The sequence below is a fragment of the Hermetia illucens genome, chromosome 1 (genome assembly GCF_905115235.1).
Source record: "Hermetia illucens chromosome 1, iHerIll2.2.curated.20191125, whole genome shotgun sequence".
Taxonomy (NCBI): Eukaryota; Metazoa; Arthropoda; class Insecta; order Diptera; family Stratiomyidae; genus Hermetia; species Hermetia illucens.
In genome coordinates, this window is record NC_051849.1 from 11420311 (window position 1) to 11442068 (window position 21758).

At 47.1% G+C, this 21758-nt stretch overlaps 1 protein-coding gene across 2 annotated transcripts in view; it reads left to right on the forward strand.

Annotated features, from left to right (window-relative positions):
* Window positions 1-21758, forward strand: part of LOC119661170 — a 283268-nt gene that overhangs the window by 89024 nt on the left and 172486 nt on the right. For both annotated transcript variants that reach the window (XM_038070385.1, XM_038070386.1), the window contains exons 3-4: window positions 10700-10882; window positions 19770-20587. In XM_038070385.1, the coding sequence (XP_037926313.1) occupies window positions 10700-10882; window positions 19770-20587 (1001 nt within the window). The remainder of the gene's footprint in view (window positions 1-10699; window positions 10883-19769; window positions 20588-21758) is intronic.

Consider the following 21758-nt stretch of genomic DNA (forward strand, 5'->3'; position numbering starts at 1 on the left):
ATATCCTCATATTTACACGTACAGATTAAAACGCTGTCATTAGCGAAACCCTGGACTTATTTTCCAGTATTTGTTAGTTTTCGTAGGAGTTCGTTGCCATACTCCACATAACCGATGATAGTACTCCACAGTGAGAACAACATGCCGGCCCTATTTGCCTACTCTCTAACATTCTGCCCATCCAGAAGACCAGGGTGAAACCTATTCCCTTGGGGATCAGGGTACCTTATACCTCTGAGCGCGGTCTATTATCGAACGTTCACACACTTCACACTTCGCTGAGCATCACAACAGCATTCTTAACCACCTCAGAAAAAAATGATTTCCATCTCGACATCGTGGCCCCAAATATCGTTGTGGAATGGGCTAAAAGCCTCCAAACTCGGCACTCGATGCCATCGAACAGACGCACTAAGTTTTTTCTTGTCTCCTTTTCAGATAAATTCATTTCAATAGTAAACAAAATATTATATTTCCGTATTACACGCTCAGACAACAATAACGTACCTATACGAGCCATGTCTGAAGCTCGAAGGCAATTATCATCCCCAGACGATCCATAAATTACAACGGTTCAAAAGAGCTATTTTGGTATCACGTCATCTTAAAATCGGGTATATTATTAGCCCCCATTGATTGTGTACGATCAATAAAATTACGGAATTGGGGAAAAAGAGAATACCAAGATGGACCCAAAATATTCTCTGAGTTTCTGTTACAGCGATGCTGGTGGTGTCGACTCATAAGCCGTTAATGCAAGCCATTTGACAACTTTATTTTACCCATTAAGATCTTGAAATGGACAATAACGACAGCTGGATCGGACAAAAATGTCTGCAAAAAAATAATATCTTAAAGTGTGTTAACGCCAGTATCGTTGTCGTGAATGGTATTGTTGCTGTTGATGTTGTCGATTTCACGGCTGGAGCGATAAGGTCTCGTCTTCATGGTTATTTCTCGCCTGATTTTATCAGAAATTTCGACAGAATTTCTGTGAAAATTAAATAAATTACATCTCATGAAAAAAGGATAAAGAAAATGATGGGAATGATTCAGCGAAAAAATGTCGGTCTTGACAGTGTAGCAGATACGAGACTCGAGATATCATTGACTTGCTATTCAGTATTAGCAACTAAATGATGCGCTGACACCAAAGTGGTTATCATCAATATTGAATTTTAAGGGTCCCTTTCAAAGGGAACATGCTACAGAGAAGGAGGGCCAAGATAACAATGGTCTAGCCCATCAGATGTAGATATGGAACCGGAAACAAACCGCGCCTAATCGTATCAGGCGAACACAGAGAGGGGATCTGATGCTGGAGTTAAGTAGATCCGCCGACAAGTCGGCCGATAACTTCCGCGGGAAGGTGGAAAGTGTACTAGGAGAGGAAGCTGAGGTAAGAGCTCGGAAACAGGAGATAGTAGTTGAATGCAAGGACCTAGATGAGGTCACCTCACGGGAGGACATCTGTGCTGCGTTAAAGCAACAGTTCAACCTTAGTGATATAGACCAGAGTGCCATAAAAAGGATGAAGAAGGCATATGGTGGCACACAGACCGCTATTATTAGTTTGCCGGCGGAATCAGCTATTAAGTTAATTACCGCGGCAAGGTAAGAGTAGGTTGGGTCGTGTGCAGGCTCAAGGAGCAAATATCTCTAAAGAGATGCGTCAGATGCCTTGATTTCGGCCATTTTGCGGCGGCATGCACTAGCCAGCATGATAGGTCGAGGAGTTGCAGGAAGTGTGGGGAAGAGGGCCACCTCATCAAAGATTGCACCGGAGATCTACGGTGTATGCTATGTAGTGGGAAAGAGGGCGTGGACGACCGACATGTTGCGGGAAGCAGCAAATGTCCGGTATATAGGCGGGAGCTGAACCGCACAGGCAAATGAGATTCATACAAATCAATCTCAATCACTGTGAGGCAGCTCAGGACCTGCTCTCGCAAACCATTCGAGAGTCGAATGTGGATGACGCGGTTATTTGCGAACCGTACAGAAACCACGGCGGTGCGACTTGGGCGGTGGATGCGTCTGGCAACGCCGCAATCTGGGCGTGCGGAAGACAGGCCATTCAGGAAATCATGGCCTCCCCCGGCAGCCGGTTTTATAAGGGCGAAGGTCAACGGTGTCCATATTTACAGCTGCTACGCTCCTCCTAGTGCAACCTTAGCACAATATGAGAAGATGTTAGACAGTCTGGTGTTGGACGCTAGAGACCGCAGCCCTAAAATCATTGCGGGCGATTTCAACGCGTGGGCCCTGGAGTGGGGAAGCCGATCGACGAACACCAGAGGTCAAATTCTGTTGGAGTCATTTGCGTAGCTGGACATCGTGCTGACCAACGTTGGCTGCGTGCCCACCTTTCGAGGAAGAGGGTCGGGTTCGATCGTTGACCTGACATTTGTTAGCACTTCAGTGGTGAGGGAGATGGCTTGGCAAGTGAGTGAGCACTACACCCACAGTGACCACCAGGCCATCTTCCTCCGCATTGGGAACCGGGGAACCAGTAAACGACGCTCTGAAGGTGGAAAGGCTAAGACGGTTGGCTGGTCTATCGGAGCTTTCGACGAGGAGACATTCCTGGCCGCATTGGAGGGAGCCCATGATCCGGATAGAACAGCGGTGGAAAGGGTCACACAGCTGTCTCAACGTGTAACCGAAGCATGCGACGCTACGATGCCACGACGACGTTTGCACCACGGCAAGAGGCCAAACTACTGGTGGAACACGGAGATCGCTGCCTTGAGATACTCTTGTCTCCGAGCGAGGAGACTTTCCTACAGGACAAGGGGAAGGCCGGAGCACCAGGAGCGTGAGGAGGAATACAGGGATCTGCGAAGCAACCTTAAAAAGGCCATTCGAAGAAACAAGCGGGAATGCTACCAGAAGCTCTGTATGGAGGCTAATACGAATCCGTGGGGTACAGCCTACCAAGTTGTAATGAAGAAGATCCGCGGGCGAAAATCACCTCAAGTGACATGCCCACGGCTCTTGTTGCAAATAATTACAACTCTTTTCCCGCAGCAGGAGTAGGACGAAGGAGAACCCCAACTGGCAGCTCAGCAGAACGTCTTCTCGATCCCTGATGTTACCGAAGAGGAACTTTGGGAAATCTGCAGACGTATTGGGGACAGCAAGGCTCCGGGATTGGACGGAATTCCGAACAGGGCTCTGAAGGTGGCGGTCAATGCCAGGCCAAGGTGGTTCGCAAGCACATTCGAATCGTGCATGGCGGAAGGAGTGTTTCCCGCCCAGTGGAAGAGGCAGAAGCTGGTGTTGCTAACGAAGCCCCGAAAACCACCCGGCGTGCCCTCTTCATATCGCTCTATTTGTCTCTTAGACACCATGGGGAAGATGCTGGAGAGGGTGATATACAACAGGCTGCTCCCGTTCATCGAGCTTGCGGGTGGTCTTTCGGAGCAGCTATATGGATTTCGGCGAGCCCGTTCTACGGTCGATGCAGTAGCAAAGATCGTGGAATTGGCTCGAAATGCAATGGCCATGGGCAAATGCTGTGCTCTGGTGACGCCGGACGCCAAAAATGCTTTTAACTCAGCCAACGGGGGCTGGATTAAGGCGCTTTGGCCAAACTGGGTGTTCCTAGCTACTTGGCTCGGCTCATCTAGAATTACTTTTCGGACAGACTTCTCTGGTACGAGACGGACGACGGGCCGAAGGAGTACATTGTGACAGCAGGTGTGCCTCAAGGTTCTGTATTGGGACCGCTGCTGTGGAACATAATGTACGTCGCGTGCCGGAGGAGACAACGCTGATTGGTTTTGCGGACGACCTGGCGGTGGTTGCAATTGCAAAGCATCCCGAGGACGTGGAGCTTTATGCAAATGAAGTCATTAATACCATCAAGTCATGGTTACGAATGGCCAAGCTGGACCTGGCGGACAAAAAGGCGGAAGCGGTCCTCATTACCAACCGTAGGAGGAACAACACGGTTACCATTCAGGTTGGTAATCGTGAGGTGGTCTCAAAATCGGTTGTCAAATACCTGGGGGTGATGATCGATGCCAAGCTGAGTTTCAAGGGACACTTGGATTATGCGCGAGAGAAGGCAGCGAATTGCACCTCATCCCTTGCAAGGATGATGCCTAACGTGGGAGGGCCGAAGTATAGTCGCAGGCTACTCATCGCGGGAGTGGTGAGGTCGATCCTGCTATACGCGGCCCCTGTCTGGGCGGGAGCGTTGAACCGGAGGAAGATAAGTTCGGCATACCGGCCAATTGCGCTAAGGGTGTGCAGCGCATTTAGGACGGCGTCGACGGAGGCAGTGTGTGTCATCGCAGGAATGATCCCTGTAGATCTTCTAGCGGGCGAGGCACACTGGCTCTACGAAAAACGGAAGGCAAATCCAGCCGAGGTGAATGTGGATTTCCGAAAAGCCATCAGGAGAGAGTTGTATTGCAAGTGGCAACAACGATGGGATAACTCCCACAAGGGCAGGTGGACCCATACATTGATCCCGTGTATCGAGAAATGGGTCAACCGAAAGCACGGAGAATTGAATTACCACCTGACACAGTTCCTTACGGGACACGGTGGCTATAGGAAGTACTTGCATCGCTTCGAGTTGGACGAGTCTCCCAACTGTCCTGAATGCAGTGCTACACCCGATGACCCGGAGCACGTTATGTTCCATTGTCCCAGATTTCTGCTGCAGAAAAGGAGGTTGAACAGCATCTTAGGGGCGGACATCGAGCCCTCGAACCTGGTGGAAGAGATGCTGAAGTCGGAGGAAAACTGGATGGCGGTAAATGAGGCAGTAGCCGTGGTGCAGACAAAATTCCTGGAGTTGGATCGAGCTCGGAAGGCGGCGCGACGGAGACGTGACATGGACGAGCTGGTATAGCGAACCAGAGCCTCCCCCGCGAAGTAATACTTCACGGTGGTCCCGCGGGGAGGGGCGGAAGAGTGGGGGTGGTTTTAGTGGGTGCGAATCCCACACACTGCTCTGATTTCCACCTCCATCCATAAAAAAAAAACAAAAATGTCATACATCCTGGCAGCGGATTATGCCCTTCATGTTGCACTGGCGGATTTTAGGCCAGGTTTCTAAAATGCAAGGAAAACCCATTGGCAACTTGACTCTTCCCTGATAACTAGCAGCATCAATGTAATTTCGATTCCAAACACTGTCCATTCTTTGAAATCCTCCCTGGCATTAGTGGTCATGATACCATCATACCCAGCTCCTCAATCGAACAGTCGCTGGTCTGTAGGGTGAGACCATTCCTGCCTGCATGTAGCCATCCCCCAATGAGTGAGTGGTAAGTTGCCTGAGTCCTCCTTGATCAAGACGACCTCTCCCACCTGCAGTTCGGGGAGTCGTTTTCGAAGTTTGCTGCGGAGTTATAATGCTGCCAAATATTCGTCGCGCCAGCGCCGTCAGAATTCCTGCTGAACGCGATGAAGCCACTGCCAGTGTTTGAGACGATTGTCTGGAACATCGGTAAAGATAGGTTCTGCCGCGGCATGAAGCGGTCTAAATTTGTCAGATGGGTCATCTCGCAAAGGAGTTATCACTCCCGGCCTGGAGTTCAGAGAAATTCAACCAGTGTGCAAAGTTGTCCCAGCCCCAGGAACGGGAGATATCGCAGAAAATCGGCCGGTGGCAGGCCTCGTGAAAATCGAAGAAAATTGAACCCCCGGATCGTAAAAATGGCCAAAAATGCAAAATTGTCGGGTTGCGTTGAGAGATGTCTCGTTCGAAAGGGGACGCCGCCCAGATTCAGAAAATACAAGAATTTTCACGCCATCACATCAGGAACGCGAAATTTCGCAGAAAATCGGCCGGTGGCAGGCCTCGTGAAAATCAGGCAGGCCTCGTGAAGAAAATTGAAAATTTCCACGACCCCCGGGTCGTGATAATGGCCAAAAATGCAAAATCGTTGGATTGCGTTGGGAGATATCTCGTTCGAAAGGGGACCCGGCCCAGATTCTGAAAATACGCACGAATTTTCACGCTACCACATCAGGAACGGGAGATATCGCAGAAAATCGGCCGGTGGCAGGCCTCGCGAAAATCGAAGAAAATTGAAAATTTCCACGACCCCCTCCCATAATGTTCCCTGGTAAGAGGCGCGGCAGGATATGAAATGCCAGGTCGTACCGAGATCCCCCAACTCTTGCTGATTCTACTCCGATGCAAAGATAGCCATATCCTGCTGAAGGGGCCTAATCGCGCCGACGAAAGTCGTACCATTAGAGGGAGGTCGGTACATCGACCTCGACGGTCCATGAAGCGAGTGAATGCGTCGAGAAATGCGTGAGAGGTGAGGTCCTCTATCACCTCGATGTGCACTGCTTGCGTACGTTGATTTACTGCCACCATGCACCTTAGGACCTCTTTCCCAAAGTGCAGCAGTACATTTAAAGTTCTTGCTAGGTTCTCTAGCTTATATACTCGTACAGATAACCCCCAGTCTTATCTGGGTTTTACCGCGTACTACCACTGCTCCTAGACCAAATTAAAAGAAGAACGTTATCTACACGACAGTTTTTCATTGATCTTTTCTTTTAGGTACAACCATAGCCTTTGGTTACATATATATTTATACAATCTTCAGTGGGCCAAAATCTAACTATGAAAGGTCCTAAAACCCTCGGCTGATAAGCACACGAGGCCCGTTGGACGAAAACGCATCAACTACCCTCGGCTCAGGGCCAACTGGAGTTGCTGCGCCTTTCCTAAAATAGAGTTTCCAGCATGATGCCAGCAGAACTCTATCCTAAAGAAGATCAGAATCGGTCTGGAGCCAACTAATAACCCACCTGTCCAGTGTAGAAACTAAGACAGGATAGCCATGGACGTAAGTACACGTGGTCTGATGAGCACAACTCTTGTAGCGTGAGTTGCACTCCACTATGGCGAGTGGTGATATGCGCGTGATGTACAATAAGTTTAATTTGTGCGCCGATCTTGGGCAAAATGATGCTGAAGTGCTGACCGTGTAGGTACTCTGAATGTTGAGGCCGTCCTCCCAAGCATAGCAATCCTCCAGATATGGATTAAGTGGAACGATAGGACTCAAACTCGCCCCTATCTTGCTCGATCTATATGACGAGACCAGACACATAGCCTGGTCCTCACGCTGGAGCTGCCAAGAAGATGTCTCCGCGAAGGAGTCCAACGCCGTATTCGAACCACGGTGCCAAATAAACGCCGAAGTTGGTTGAATCGTTCTATCAAAAGCGCAATAAGTAGAAATAGTCGGGGTACGAATGATGATAGCTGGCGATACCACGACGACTCTAGTTGAGCTCGTTGCAAAACCGCTGGAGAAGGCGATGCCATAGGTGTATCCGGAGCTAGTATTGCCACGTGAAGACACATCGGGCCTTGCCACCAAAGATGATGGTCCAGAAGCTTTGCAGCTCAGGGGCATCGGCTTGCACAATCAGTAGGATTCCCGGCCGATCTCACGTAACGTCAATCCGTTCTGGAAGTGAGGGCCTGGATTTTCATCACTCGATTTGCTACATACGGTTTCTATTCCGGTGGATTTTTTCGAAGCCACCAAAGCACGACTTGGGAGTCCTTCCTATATATGCAGGATGTGTAGACTAAAGACAATGCTGATCGCATGTTATCTACCATAACTGTCAGTAGAAGAGCTGTTGTGAGCTCCAAGCTAGGAATCGTAGCGTCGCCTTGTGGTGAAGTGATTCGCTGTGCTATCTTAAGAGGTGCTATCTTTGTACACACCGCAATGAAGGTGACATGAGCGCGACTTTCCTAGTCATTGGTATACACGTAGATGACCGCCGCGCAGGTCTGAACGCTGGTATCTGAGAAACCGTGAAGTGCCAATCTGTGTGTGGAAGCCATGCCTGTCCAAGCCATTGCGAACGGTTAGTCAAGTCTGCGTCTTCGTATTTGAGAGAACTAGCTGCCCAAATGGATCGAATTATGATCATGATCCACGCGATTACCGGGGTGACAAAGCCAACTACGCTTAGTTGGAGTTGATATCGGAGATGGGAGATTCATCCACTAGGAACAGAAGCTTGTCGGAAGCTGAAACTCATCATAGCCCAAGCACCGATGTCAAAGACGAGCGAGGCGGGCACGTCCGTAACTGTTTCCACCACGGCGAGCTCTTTCGATTTTCAGCCTGGCCTGCTGAGGGGAGCGTCATCAAGTCATATACAAGCGCAAGAGAGAAGCAACAGGAGGTGGTCGCTCGTGAAGAACGCCAACGCACCCTAGATGAGTGGCAACTCTCTTCGGAAAATGAAACTAGAGGCAGATAGATTGCACGGCTCACTGGAAACTTAGGTGCGTGGAAGAATTGGAAGCATGGTGGGACTGACTATTTCCTTACCCAGTTCTTAAGCGGACGTGGAGGTTTTCAGCCCTACCTGAATTGGAAAGGCACGATCTCCGGATTGTGTGTTTTGCAATGGAGTTCTGGACGACGCCCATCACACTTTTTTTTCTTGTGGACGGTGGGATGGGGTTCGTCAGCCGCTCTATTTAAACGCAGGGGATCTCTCTCCAGACAACATTGCCGAGGAGATGCTGAGGGACGCTGACAGGTGGAGCCTATTAGGTTCGGGGTTTTCTCGCCACAAAAAAGATAGAACTCCACCGGTGGAGGAGCCGAATAGCAAGGGGTTTCTAGAACTGATAGTCTCCTTCCTTCTCTCCCCTCCCGTTGGTGAAAGAATTCCCTGGTTTGGAGACTCTGCAAGGCGGGAAAGTTCGGAGACTAGCCCGAAGTAATGAGATAAACGGTTCCAGGCTAGCTCTCTGACGATGGGGAGGTGTTTAGTTGATAGTTCGAAGACGTACCGTTGCGGGAGTCCAACATTCTGTGTGTAAATGCATTCACCTACCCCAACTAAAAACAGAAACGTGCAGCGTGTTGTCCAGAGTGCACTGCTGCACAGCGTGGACCGCATTGTGTGGATGTGAGGCCATTCTATATACAACGGTCGCCAACTGGTGATGCTCAAGAGGATCCTGCGGGTGTTATCGCCAAAAGATTTGCTGATGGTTACGATGTTTAGGCGCCACCCAAACCTGTCTGAATATCTTCTCGATGCCTACGGATAGCGCCACTCGAAATTGACTAAATGGGAGGATGATGTTTAATTATTGATCCGCTCACTGCAAGTCATTTAAGAAATTGACCTTGAACGTTGGGACCGACGCGTTGAAACCAACTTCTGCTGTGCAGCGTGGCGTAGGATATAGTAACCAAAAGCCTGCGCTGGAAGTGAATCAACGTGCAGCATGTGTCTTAGGTCCACATATTCTTTCACAAAGGCCATATATTTCTCTTGCAGCTCAGGGTTGGAAGCTATACGCCGCTCCAAACTGTAAAATTGCCTCAATCCTGTCTGCCACGCTTACTACATCCAAATCCGTGTATCTTCTCCATAGTTGTAGCCGCTGTGCCAATCGAGACGTTATAAAGCACCGTCTGCAGCCACCTAGCGCACATTCTTTAGGCGGATGCATCGGTCCAAGGTAGTTAAAATAAAGATTTGTGGTTCGTAGCGCCTCGAATCTTGGCGCGATCGTCATACCTGCCAACTACTGACAGCCCAGGAAGAAGGGTCGTCTTGGTCCGCTTCAACTTATATTCCACCGCCGATGCGCCGGTTGCCGGTCTTGTCCATTGCTGTGAGGAGCGTCCTAGCGTCTGGACAGTTTGACCGTTACCGAACCTAGGCCATGAGCATGCCTCTCCACAAACTGCGACAGCTTCCGCAATGTAGCTATCTCAGTTTGAGAACCTGCCATTCCCCATGTAGCCTGCGTCGAGCTCCTGAATTTAGGCACGATAATTGCGACCGCGAATGCGTCCCTCAAGTCAATCTGAAGATTCATAACACGCAAAGCGCGGAGTGTAGCTTGCGCCGCATTAATCACTGGGTTTTCTGTTTCCGCCTCAATGTTGAGGAATCGAGTCAGATGAATATCCGCTAATTGCCTCGGCCAGTGGTATCGCTTGTTCATGGCTTTCCACTCCTCTTGATAGCAGATTTACAGACCAGCAATCTGGGGCACAACGTCGGCACTTCTGGTTTGGTGCAGTTTGCCGAGCTTATATGCCTCCGGGAAATGTATGTTATGGACAAGCGTCGTAAATGTGACCTGGAATGCCAGTTAGTTGTGTAGTGCCCCGTCAAAAGGAGAAATCGCCAACAAATCCAATTTAATGTTCTGACGCACAGACATGTCTAGTGCCTGCCGTGGAAGCCCTCAGTGCTGCATGAAGCCTCAATCGCAACTGTATACACATATATTGCGGTTCAACTGTATCTAAAACGAATCATGCGCCTCTATCTCCTTCTTATCCAGCGCCTCAGATTGGGGGTCATGTGCGCCGTGATTAAGCGCTGCCAATACACGTCCAGGATGAATAGCAAATCCTCCATAGTATTTCGAAGAACCGTTCTCAGAAGTTACACAACCGGAAAATCTGAAAGCCTTCATGATAGTGCGGTATCGGTATATGGTATCTAGGCCTCAGAATACTGTTCACCTGGACATGTGCCATAAATAAAGTAATTTTATATTTTGAAGGTTCACTGCTGCTCTTATTGAGGTTGTATAGACGATAATATAAGGCATAATCTTAGAAAGTTTGGTGGAAATCCTACTGTTATTAACAACTAAAATTACTGCAATGAAGACACTATTTTTATCTTTTTTTTTCTTCTTTTACAGCTGGTATCTGTTGGACTACAAGAGAATCGAGCGGCAAATGCACTCAACGATTTTCTAGCAACATGTCAGAAGAGGAATGCTGTAAACATCCGAGTTTCGCTTATACAGAGCGAGAAATGTCAGATACGGAGCTATTTTTTGCTGCCGCAATAAATGATGGAGCTGTATGTAAATCCTGTTTAGGTTAGTTTTAGCTGTAAGTTATCTGGTATATATTTAGGATTTCAGACATCATTTGAACAAATATTAAACATAGTAGAAGCAATGATTTTCAAAATTTCGAAGCTAATCTCCGGGGGCTCTGAGTCCAAACCTACCATCGCTCTACGCCGCTCCTGATTCTAATCGTCCTGCTCTGGGTTTCCATGTGGGAATTATCCGTCTCAACTTCCGTGTGGTCCGCTAAATTCAAGTTTCGAAAGGCCAGTTTGGATGGACTGAATTCAGTCCTGGCGACTATTAGCTAGGATCTCATCCCCACTCCCTTAACATACCATCAGCTTCTCCTTTTTACCATTCTGTCTAATCTACTTCTTTATAACGTTTCCCCCTGTCCTAGGTCACTAAACTCCTACTCATTTCCTATTCACCATTGAGGCCCATAAATAGCAACGAAAAATATGGTCTTTAGAGAAGTCCTGATAACTAAGTCCAGAAAGGAAGATTTGAACAGTGTCGTAGTCGCATTGGTATGCGGAAACTTTAAGCCCTTTTTGTCCAGACCTGGTCAACCCTATCCTACTTTCGTCATATCCTCAGACTTCTCCCCTGGTTTGCCTCAATTATCGTGTGCCTTATTTCGTATTTATGCTTCTTTGGTGCATTATGCCTCCTCCATCCCACGAATGGGTGCAATCTGCCCAACATCTTCGGCAATACCCCTTCTCATCTCTTCCTTAGTAGAATACTTCTCTGGGAACTCTGACGTCAATGTTGAATGCGACCTAGTGGTCTTCCTAACCACTTTTTGTTAAAAATTTCCTTCCTTCCCTGGATAATTTTTAACAGAATCCTGGAAGGTTGCCAATTCCCCCTGTGGAAAGGGGCATACTTTAGGGCATACGCTTGTTTTTTCCATGATATTCACTTTGTGCTTGACTTGGGAGCAAGCATGTCTTCCGACGCAAGTGTACAAAGTCACGCTGGCCTCACTTACTTTAAAGCTTTGAGGTCTTCAGTAAAGTCACTAGTAATTAACACCAGGAATGAGTATCTGACTAGTATCGAAGTAACATTGGTATGCGAAAGCTCCTATGACGCAATAGCCGCAATCCAGACTAGCCGTCCCCCACTTTCATCAAGTTTGCAGGGTCTTTGTAATTAATTTTCTTCGGTTGACAACTTCTCTCCTAGTTCTTCTTCATTTTCCCCAATGCAGCCTATCCTGAATCTCCTACAATACCTTTATTTAGTTGAGTACCTCATTGACAACCTTGACAGCATTGTTAGTTTTGACAGTCTTCCTAACCTATTTTTGCTAGAAACCAAACAATGCGTATCCCTTTTCCTCTATAAATAATGTCAAACAAAAGCTTCCTAGTTTGTCATTTTCCTAGCTTGTGGAAGAATACTCTCACTATCCTATCTTTTACGCAAAAGTGGTGATCATACACTCAGAAATTATTGTTCCCTCTCCCCTCCCATTCTGAAATCATTGAGAGATACATATGTCAACGATTTGTTGACTACTTACTTCGACCACCTTAAACAGCAACATAGCTTTGTGAAACACCGGGCACCTGCTACAACTCATTCGACTTCATCAACTTCGTGGTCAAATGTTTAAATTCTCAGCAGAAGTGCGCATTACCTACACGGATTTCTCTAAAGTCCTTGACTTCGTTAATGACATGGTACCTTTGTCCAAACTGGTCTCTCTTAACATTATCCTGTCCCTGATTACATGGCTTGACTCCTACTTCTTTAACTGTTCCTGCAGTGTTTCTTTCGATGATTGCATATCCTGTTCCTCCTCCCCTCTTCTGATTCCATTTTGGGCCCGGTATCCTTCACCAAGGATCTTCCCTTTCTCTTGACCTTTTCACACCAATGGCCTTAAGGTTTTTTCGTTTATAGTTTCCCTAATATATGGTGAGTCCTACATTCGAATTTAGACCCTCTAGTTTGCCGGTGGTCTATAAATGAGATAGCACTAAACATTGGCGAATGCAATTCGATGTCTTACTTTCTCGAATCCTCTCCCACTTTCTAATTCTACTCTCTTTGTGGCTACCCTTTATTATTCGGGAGCTCATCTATAACCTCGGTGTAACTCCTCCTGATTAGCTCAGCTTGACAGACACTGGCTTGATGTCACCAATGCCGCATCCAGAATGTCTAGTTTAATGTTGAGTATCTCTTCTGGTTTTGACTCTGCCCAACTTTTCATAACACTCTTCAACTCTTCGACTCCCTCGTTCGAAGCATCCTTGATGATCTCGTCTCCTTGTTGCAACTGTGATTGCCTTGCCATCACAGAAGTTCAACGCAATTTCACCCGATCCCTTTTCTTTAGGAAGAACTTCGTATAGAAAGCGTAACACTGATACTTTCAAAGTCCTTTTCGCGAAGCTCAACCTTAATATCCATTCCTCAGGTTTGAAACTATGTCTCCTTTTGAGTGTGATATTTAACTGGTCAATCATGGTGCTGGTCATTGATCTAACCAGATACTAGTCTGAAGAAGCAACGTCTATTCAGTATGATGGGCGGGGTGAATTCTCAAAATTGACCCCATTTAAAGAGTTTTCGGCAACAGAGGGCCGTGTATTGTCATATCGCAGAATAGCAACTTTGTCTCACCGAGTTTCGCATTCTGTTCATTTTTCAAACACAGCTGGCTTTATGAAGTTTAGTTTTTGTCGTTTTCAAGCCCCGTTCAAAGATAGGTAGGTAGATATAAGTGGCTCCTCAGAGAAGCCCAATTGGGTTGTGGTGCGCTTTTGCTCTTAAGCTCGTGACTGCTGTGGGAAGGACAAAGGGAACAGAATTTAGTCAGCTAAGGACCAACCTGTAGCATTGATAGAAGTATAGAAGTTCCCCACCTTACTACCAGAGCTCTCGTTAAGGTCCCCAAGGAACTGTCTACCTAATATCCACAACCTATATCTAGCTAGAGGTGAGCAATCGCAAAGAAAGTGCCTGCAAGTTTCCCCTGTTTTCCGCAACTTCAACAATACGGTCTGTAAGGGATGCCAACTTTGTCGGCATGTTCTTCGATAAGCCAGCGTCTCGTGCAAAGCAGCGTAATTCTGCACGCTTATACCAGCGTCTGGTCCAAAAGGTCAGAATGACACTTGGGGTTCGGATCATGCTTCACCCATCAATTTGACTCAGTATCACCAGTAGTTTCACTTCGAATACTCTGGCGTATCCTGGAAAACTGTATGACTCGGTTACACTGTGTATATCCGGGAGAACCCTCTGACTTCAGGGATCATCTATTAGGCCTACAAATAAGTTCTGTCGGTTTTTACAATAGATGGCGTAGCTTGTTTTTTATTCAATTGATGCACATTTCCAAACATTCATCCGAAAGCTACTGTCAATAGGCACAAACGTCAGTATAAATTATTTAATCGAATTGTAAACAACAATACTTTTTTCATCAACGAAGATGGCCAATTTTGTACCAAATAATGTGTTTTTGCGTCGAGTTCTACTTTATTATTTCAATATGAACAAAAAAGCAACCGAAAGTCATCGCATTTTGGTGGAAGTTTATGGTGACCATGCTCTATCTGGGCGAACGTGTCAGAGGGAGTTTGGACGGTTTAAAAGTGGCAATTTTGACTTGGAAGACGAAGAGCGCACCGGACGGCCAACAATTTTTGAAGATGAAGAATTAGAGGCATTGCTCGACCAAGATCCATCGCAAACGCAAGAAGAACTTGGAAAAACACTTGGAGTCACTCAGCAAGCCATTTCCAACCGTTTAAAGCAATGGGAATGATCCGAAAGGTCGGAAATTGGGTTCCGTATGAACTGAAGCCAAGAGACGTCGAACGCCGTTTTTTGACGTGCGAACAACTGCTTCAACGACAAGAAAGGAAGGGTTTTCTGCATTGAATAGTTACTGGCGATGAAAAGTGGATCCATGACTATAATCCCAAGCGTCGGGCAACGTGGGGATACCCCGGCCATGCCTCATCAGCGACGGCCAAAGCGAATATTCATGGTGAGAAGATCATGCTGTGTGTGGTATACTATGAGCTGTTAAAACCGAACGAAACGGTCACGGGCAAACTCTACCGACATCAAATGATGCGTTCGAGCCGCGAACTCAAGAAAAAACGGCCGCAATACCAGCAAAGGCATGATAAAGTTATTTTGCAACATGACAATGCTCGTCCACATGTTGCACAGCCCGTTAAAATATATCTAGAAACGTTGAAATGGGAACTCCTACCCCACCCACCGTACTCTCCAGACATTGCTCCTTCTGATTACTATTTGTTCCGGTTGATGCAGCATGGCCTGGCTGACTAGCACTTCTCCAATTACGACGAACTCAAAAAATGGCTAAGCCGGCCAATTTTTGGCGCGATGGTATCTATCAATTGCCTGAAAGATGGAAGAAAGTTGTGGCTAGCGATGGGCAATGCTTTGAACAACGAATATATAACCAATTTTTCACAATAAAGCTTCAAATTTAAACGAAAAACCGACAGAACTTATTTGTAGGCCCTATAGCATCGCAACACGTGAGTAGAAGTGCATTTTTTTTTTTGTGCGTATACGGAGGTGGAAAATCTTAGAAAGACACGTCCGCCGCAGCTCCGCCGCCCGAACGGCGGAACTACAGCGGGCGCGTGTGGGATTCACACCCACTAAAAACCACCCCCGGTCTCTCCAGCCCCAGCCCCACGGGACCACCATTGAGGTATTACTTCGCGGAGTTGGTTTGCTCTTAGGCACTCATCCTTCTCCTATTTGCAGCTTTCCTCCTTCTTTGCTCCTTCAGCAACTCCTCCTGCATTTGGATGATTTCGGAGCCAACCGCAAGCCACTTCTCCTCGGACTCCAGCATCTCAGTAACCAAGCTCTCCGGAGTCCCGCTCCTGCCCAGCACCTGGTTTAACCTCCTTCTCTCTATCGCAAATCGTGGGCAGTGAAACATCACATGCTCAGGATCCTCCGGTATGCCATCGCATCTGGGACAGTTAGGAAAATCATCCAACCCAAAGCGGTGCAGATACTGCCCGTAGCAACCACCGTGTCCTGTGAGGAACTGGGTAATGTGGTAGTTGGTCTCCCCATATTTTCGCTCAAGCCACACCCTAATGTTGGGAATGAGCCTGTGCGTCCACCGACCTTTCGTAGACTCGTCCCATCTGCGTTGCCAGAGATCAAGCGACTCTGACCTTGCCGCATTTCTACGCTGTGCATGCCCTTCCATATGTCTTGCATTGTACAGGGCACTCATTTCTTTGGCCAGAATGTCAACCGGGATCATGCCTGCCACCACCAATACTGCCTCATCTGATGTGGTTCTAAAAGCACTGCAAACCCTCAAAGCCATCCGCCGGTAAACCGAGTTCACCTGCTTCCGTCTCTGAGAGTTTGCAAGCGCCTCTGCCCACACAGGCGACGAGTAGAGCAGGATGGAGCGCACCACTCCGGCTAGCACCAACCTCCGGCAATGTTTCGGCCTACCAATATTTGGCAACATTTTTGCAAGTGCCGTGGTGGCACTGGCTGCCTTTTGGCATGCATACTCTAGGTGTTCCCTAAAACTCAATTTGGTGCCAATTATTACCCCCAGGTATTTGATAGTCCCGACCGACTTCCACTTTTACAGTGTTATTTTTCCTGTGTTTTCTTTCTAGCCTTTTCTAGCCAGGACTTTACCGCTCTCACTGTTTCCGTTGCGTAAACCTCCACATCTTCTGGGTGTTTTGCTGCAACAACCACAGCTAGGTCATCAGCAAAGCCGACAATCGTAGTCCCCTCTGGGACGGGAAGAGGAAGCACCCCATTATACATGATATTCCACAACAGGGGACCAAGTACCGATCCCTGTGGTACCCCGGCTGTGACAATGTACTCTTTGGGGCCCTCATCCGTCCCGTACCAGAGAGTCCTCTCTGAGAGGTAGTTTTCCACCAAATTCGCTAAGTATCCGGGGACACCTATGTCAGCCAACGCCAGTTTAATTCTATTCCAGTTGGCTGAGTTGAATGCGTTTTTGACATCCAGAAGTAAAAGTGCATTAGGGGCATCCTTAAAAACCTAAGGATACATATTTCCCAACGCGCTCGGAATGATCTCACCCATAATGGAGGGAAATACCCTTGACACCAGCATTATCAAATCAGTTCACACCTGTCAAGTATCCGTAGAATTTCATCTACCGCTACACATCACCGCTCTGCTCAAGTGGTTACCTCTCCAATCTTATTCTGGTTACTAACTTTTTGATGGCTTTGATACCCACGTTGTTGAATGCTCCGCCCACATTCAGGGAACCAGTTAAGCTATGTTGCCTGTAGTGTAACGACCGCTTAAGTTTATTAATTACCTCATGAAGGGTGGCTTCCGAGGAATTGCTTTTGAGGTAGGCCTGCTGAGATTTGGAGAAGGAGGACTTCTCCGTGGCCGCGCTCAATGGCTTTTGGGCTCTCTGGTTTTCAATACAAAAAGGAGGCTGACTGGCCGAAAGAGCGTGGTCGCTTTCGGTATGAAAACCATGGACTCAAAGATACAGCTCCGGTAAATCTCTACAAGTCACGATACAACGTTCTGCTGTTGTTTTTGGACCATGACTGGTATTATGCTATCTAGTCCCAGATAGTATGGAGAGAAGCTGTTTATAGCCCACATCATTTTATTCTCAGTAATTGCCGATTCGACATTCTCAAACAACTGCGGTTGCATAACCTCCAAGTGAGATTCTGGCTCACAGTCCTCGTAGCTGATAGGGAAGCTTATCTGCACCAGCAGCTTCAGGGTCGCTAATATTTTCGTTGATCTCACAGTAATCCAGCCAGGATCACTTCTTGAGAACGATGATAGGCGACTTAAACCTCTTCAGAGAAGCCTTATATAGCCGGCAATATTCATGCCAGTCGAGGTTGTTGAAGACTTGCTTGGTCGGCTTTCTGATATTGGACAGGAGTTCGTTCCATCACAGTGGCGATGTCCTTTTATTGTGTTTTGCGGAACAGGAGACAGAGAGGCAATTCAGAATAGCTTCTCCAAAGCTTTGACCTTTATTTCTGCCACTGTCGTGCGGATGTTACTACCCGACCAAACTTGGTCTAGTCAGTCCTCCTGAGATTTCTGAAAGGTTTGGAAACCTCTATAGCACGAGACTAAAAATTATCCAGTTCGAGAAGGATTTTTGATCAGGTACTTTCTAGAGCTTCACTCCGGAAGTCCCATTGGCAATTAGAAGGATAATATCAAAAACCTCTTCCTTACCGACATAATTCCCCCCCCAACCTCTTTGTTACCTACAATAGTACGCGGTCAGATCTTCTCTGCTAAACTTCTTCTTCTTTGTTCCGTTCAGAAGCGAGATCGACTCGTCTTGATCAGTTGCGCCATTTTGCTTTGCCAAAAGCCTGATCTGGATGCAGTCCCAAGGCTGTTAAATCACCATCCAGCGTTTCGGCGGCCTTTTGGTCGTTCCCCACTGACTTCGATGTTCAAACCAATCTTAGCAAGTGAATTATCGGTTGTCTACCAAGTAGTAGTGGAATTCCCTTTGTTCCGGCTCACGCTAAACTCCGCCCTCCACGGACTTTACTACTATAACGAAGCTCCAATGTGTTGCATTCACCCGCGGTCGTTACCATTAACAGTGCTCTTAGCTCCTTGCGTCCATCGACACACATCAAGTTTCCTTAGTCTGCCAGCCTTGTGACGTTCGTTGGCGAAGTTGTCGACAATATCACAATTCCCGGAACTGTTACGACCGAAACTCACCTCTTTCGTTGATTTTCAAATGGTTTTAAAGAGTATACTTCGCATTAGTGTCGCAGCCTATCCAAAAGGTAGCTTCCCTCGATACAATGGGAGTAATTCTTCTGGGGGAGCTGATCGGTATTGAGTCAGGTAAGCCGAGAAGATATTAACGTTCTCCGCTCCCGCTTACCCCCATGTTACCACTGGTAAGTCACTGTACCTCAGGTTTTGACACAAAAAGGCTCTTGTTGGTGACAATACATGCTCTACGCTTGTCCTGATCAGTGTCTCTCTCATTGTGGAATAAATTGTATTATTTAATTTGGCACCCTTTGACGATTTGGTCTCCTCTGATCCAGGGCTCCTACATGAGTATGATGTTGATGCCTTCCTGTAGACGAAAGTTCAGCAAGTTAACCAGATGATGCAGATCTATCTACGTTAGGCTCAGCATAGTCTGCTTGCCAATGAGTCCGTCAGTTTTCGTCAGACGGTCGGTGACCATCTCCTCCAGTACGTTGGTTGCGACGATTGAATGCAAGTCGTCGTCAGGTTTGACACTTTGACTATTGCGTTCGTAACCTCTCTATAGTCCGCCTTTTATGGTCTCTCCAGACACTCTCCATTTAAAAGCTGTTCGTCTGGGATTCTTCCTTCTTGATTACCAATCATTCATAGGAATTTTGAGGGTTTCAAAGGAAGGGAGTTTGGACGAACTTGTCTTGGTAACTAGATGAGAGAAACGGATTACCTGGAAAGATCCTTGCAAGCCCTAATCTTGAGCTTCCCTGATGCTGGCGGCGCATGGACTGAGAAAGCCCCTGGAAAATAGGTCCTCCTGTACGGACGACCTGGTAGGAATCAGAGCAGAGGATACATTTCCTTTGTCCTTCCTTGCCGTTCAGTAGATGCCTAATGACCAGCTCCGAGAGCCTGGCCTCATGGCTGGGCCATACCTTCGAAGCAAATTTGCTGCTAGCGGAAGTGGCATCCCCAAGGCCAATATGGATGACCTTCTGATACTAGCTCTTGAACAGGACTCCAACGGACTTGCTCTGAAATAAGTGGCACAATAAAATGAAAACGGTTTGCACATTCGAAGATTTAGAAATTTAAACCCCCACGTGAAAATCTAATAAATATATTGTCCTTTATCTTGCAGATTCATGTGAAGCAGCGAAATGTGGTACAGGCAAACGATGTGTCTACAGAAAAGGGCGACCAAAGTGTGTATGTGCTCCAGTATGCCGTTCATCTAAACAAAAAAATCGTTCATCCAACACGAAAGGTTTTCTTGCAACAACACCAACAAACTCACCGCCAATTATGCTCCCCAAGGAGCAACGACCGTTCCCGTCTTTCTTCAATTTTGGTGGTATGGACTTTGATGCAGGAAACACTGTGCCTGGAAGATCTTCAACTAATCATAAAAATTCTACTAGTATTAATACAAATAATAACAATTCCGAAGTACGATGGCGACGTGATTCCAATGAACCTGTCGTTGAAGCTTTAAAATCGAATCGTAATGAGACTGATCATTTGACGTCAACGAAACGTCGGAAAAACCAAAGAAAATCAAAGAATTCGTCAAAACGGCGAAAGAATAGTACAACAAAATCACCATCAAGTAAGGTATTGTCATCCAGCTCTGAACGACATGCTGAGGATGCTGAAGCAACGGCAAATGTGGATCACCAGGGTGATTCGCCGAAGAGTGGGAGGATAATTATTATGGCCGATAATTCGGAAAGGAGTTTGAAGGAAACGTCGCTACAAGACGGGAAGCTATCGAATTCTAGTTCAACGCCGCATGGTACAAAGCAGACACATCACAATCGTCATCAGCTGAAAAGAGACCAACAGAAGCATCATTCAAAGGCCACTGATTCGGGACAGAGCGCAGTGTTACTGGACGAAAAAATTCGGAGTGGCTTTTTCAACCATGGCTTTCCTTATCCGAGTGTCGATGATGTACAGGTGAGATACGAGTTCTGCTGATTTATCACACGAGGATCTTATATTTGCTAGAAACCTCTGGGTAAAAGGAGCAATGCGTGGGTTTGGGGTAGCGGTCAGCTTTTTTAGTAAGGCATGTGTCTCCCCAGTAGTAATTATAAAAAACCTCTCTTTATTCTCAGTTCACCTACCTCTGTGCTTTCACCAACTGGTTCCTAGGACGTCAAAGGCCAGCCGGGCTTTTAAGCAACGTCCTGGTGTTCAAATTATACGTCCCTCGTCCCCAAACTAAAGTTGAGACAGGGCCGACATCATTATCGTGATAGGTTTTAAATTAGGAGTGTACAACGTCTCACCCTCTTTATTATCTACAATAGCACCCGGTTGGATCTACTCTACTAGATTTTTTCTTCTTCTTCTTTGTTCCGTTCAGAAGCTGGGTCGGCTTGTCTTGATCTGTTGCGCCAGTTTGCGCTGTCAAAAGACGGATCTGGATGCAATCGCGTGGCTTTCAAACCACCATCCACCGTATCAAACCACCGTTGTTTCGGCCGGTCTTCTGGTCGTTTCCCAGCGACTTCAATGTTCAGACCAATTTTGACAAGTGAATGATAGCTTATCTACCAATAAGTAGTGGAATTTCTTTTGTCGCGGCTTCCGTTAAGCTGCCCTCCACGTACTTTACTGGTATAACGAAGGTCTAATGCGTCACACTCACCCGTGGTCGTTATCATCAACGGTGCTCTTAGCTCCTTACATCCTTAGACTCGCATGAAATTTCCTTAGTCTGCCAACCTTGTGGAGTTCCTTTGTGAAGTCGTTGACAACATCACCCTTGTCACAGATAGGGTGGCCTAGTGCTCACCAATATTCTCTGTGGCTTTTAAGAGTTTATGCCGTTTGTGCAGCAGAAAAGTTCTCCCACTGCTAGAGGGTAGCCGGATCGAGGAGACGGCTGGTGTGTTGCACTTTGGGGGGCTGGTGTTAGGTTCTTCTACGAAGGCTATGTCACCACCTCCTTTGTTACACACATTCAGAAGGCAACTCCTATATCTATCGCGATTGCGATATGGGGGATCTGATTAGATGTTCGTAGCCGTCGCCGAAACCCAGTTGATTCTGCGGAAATCCTTGTACTCGAATATGATTCCGCCTACGACCGGGCAGTGAAGTGTGCCGAAGTCTACAAACT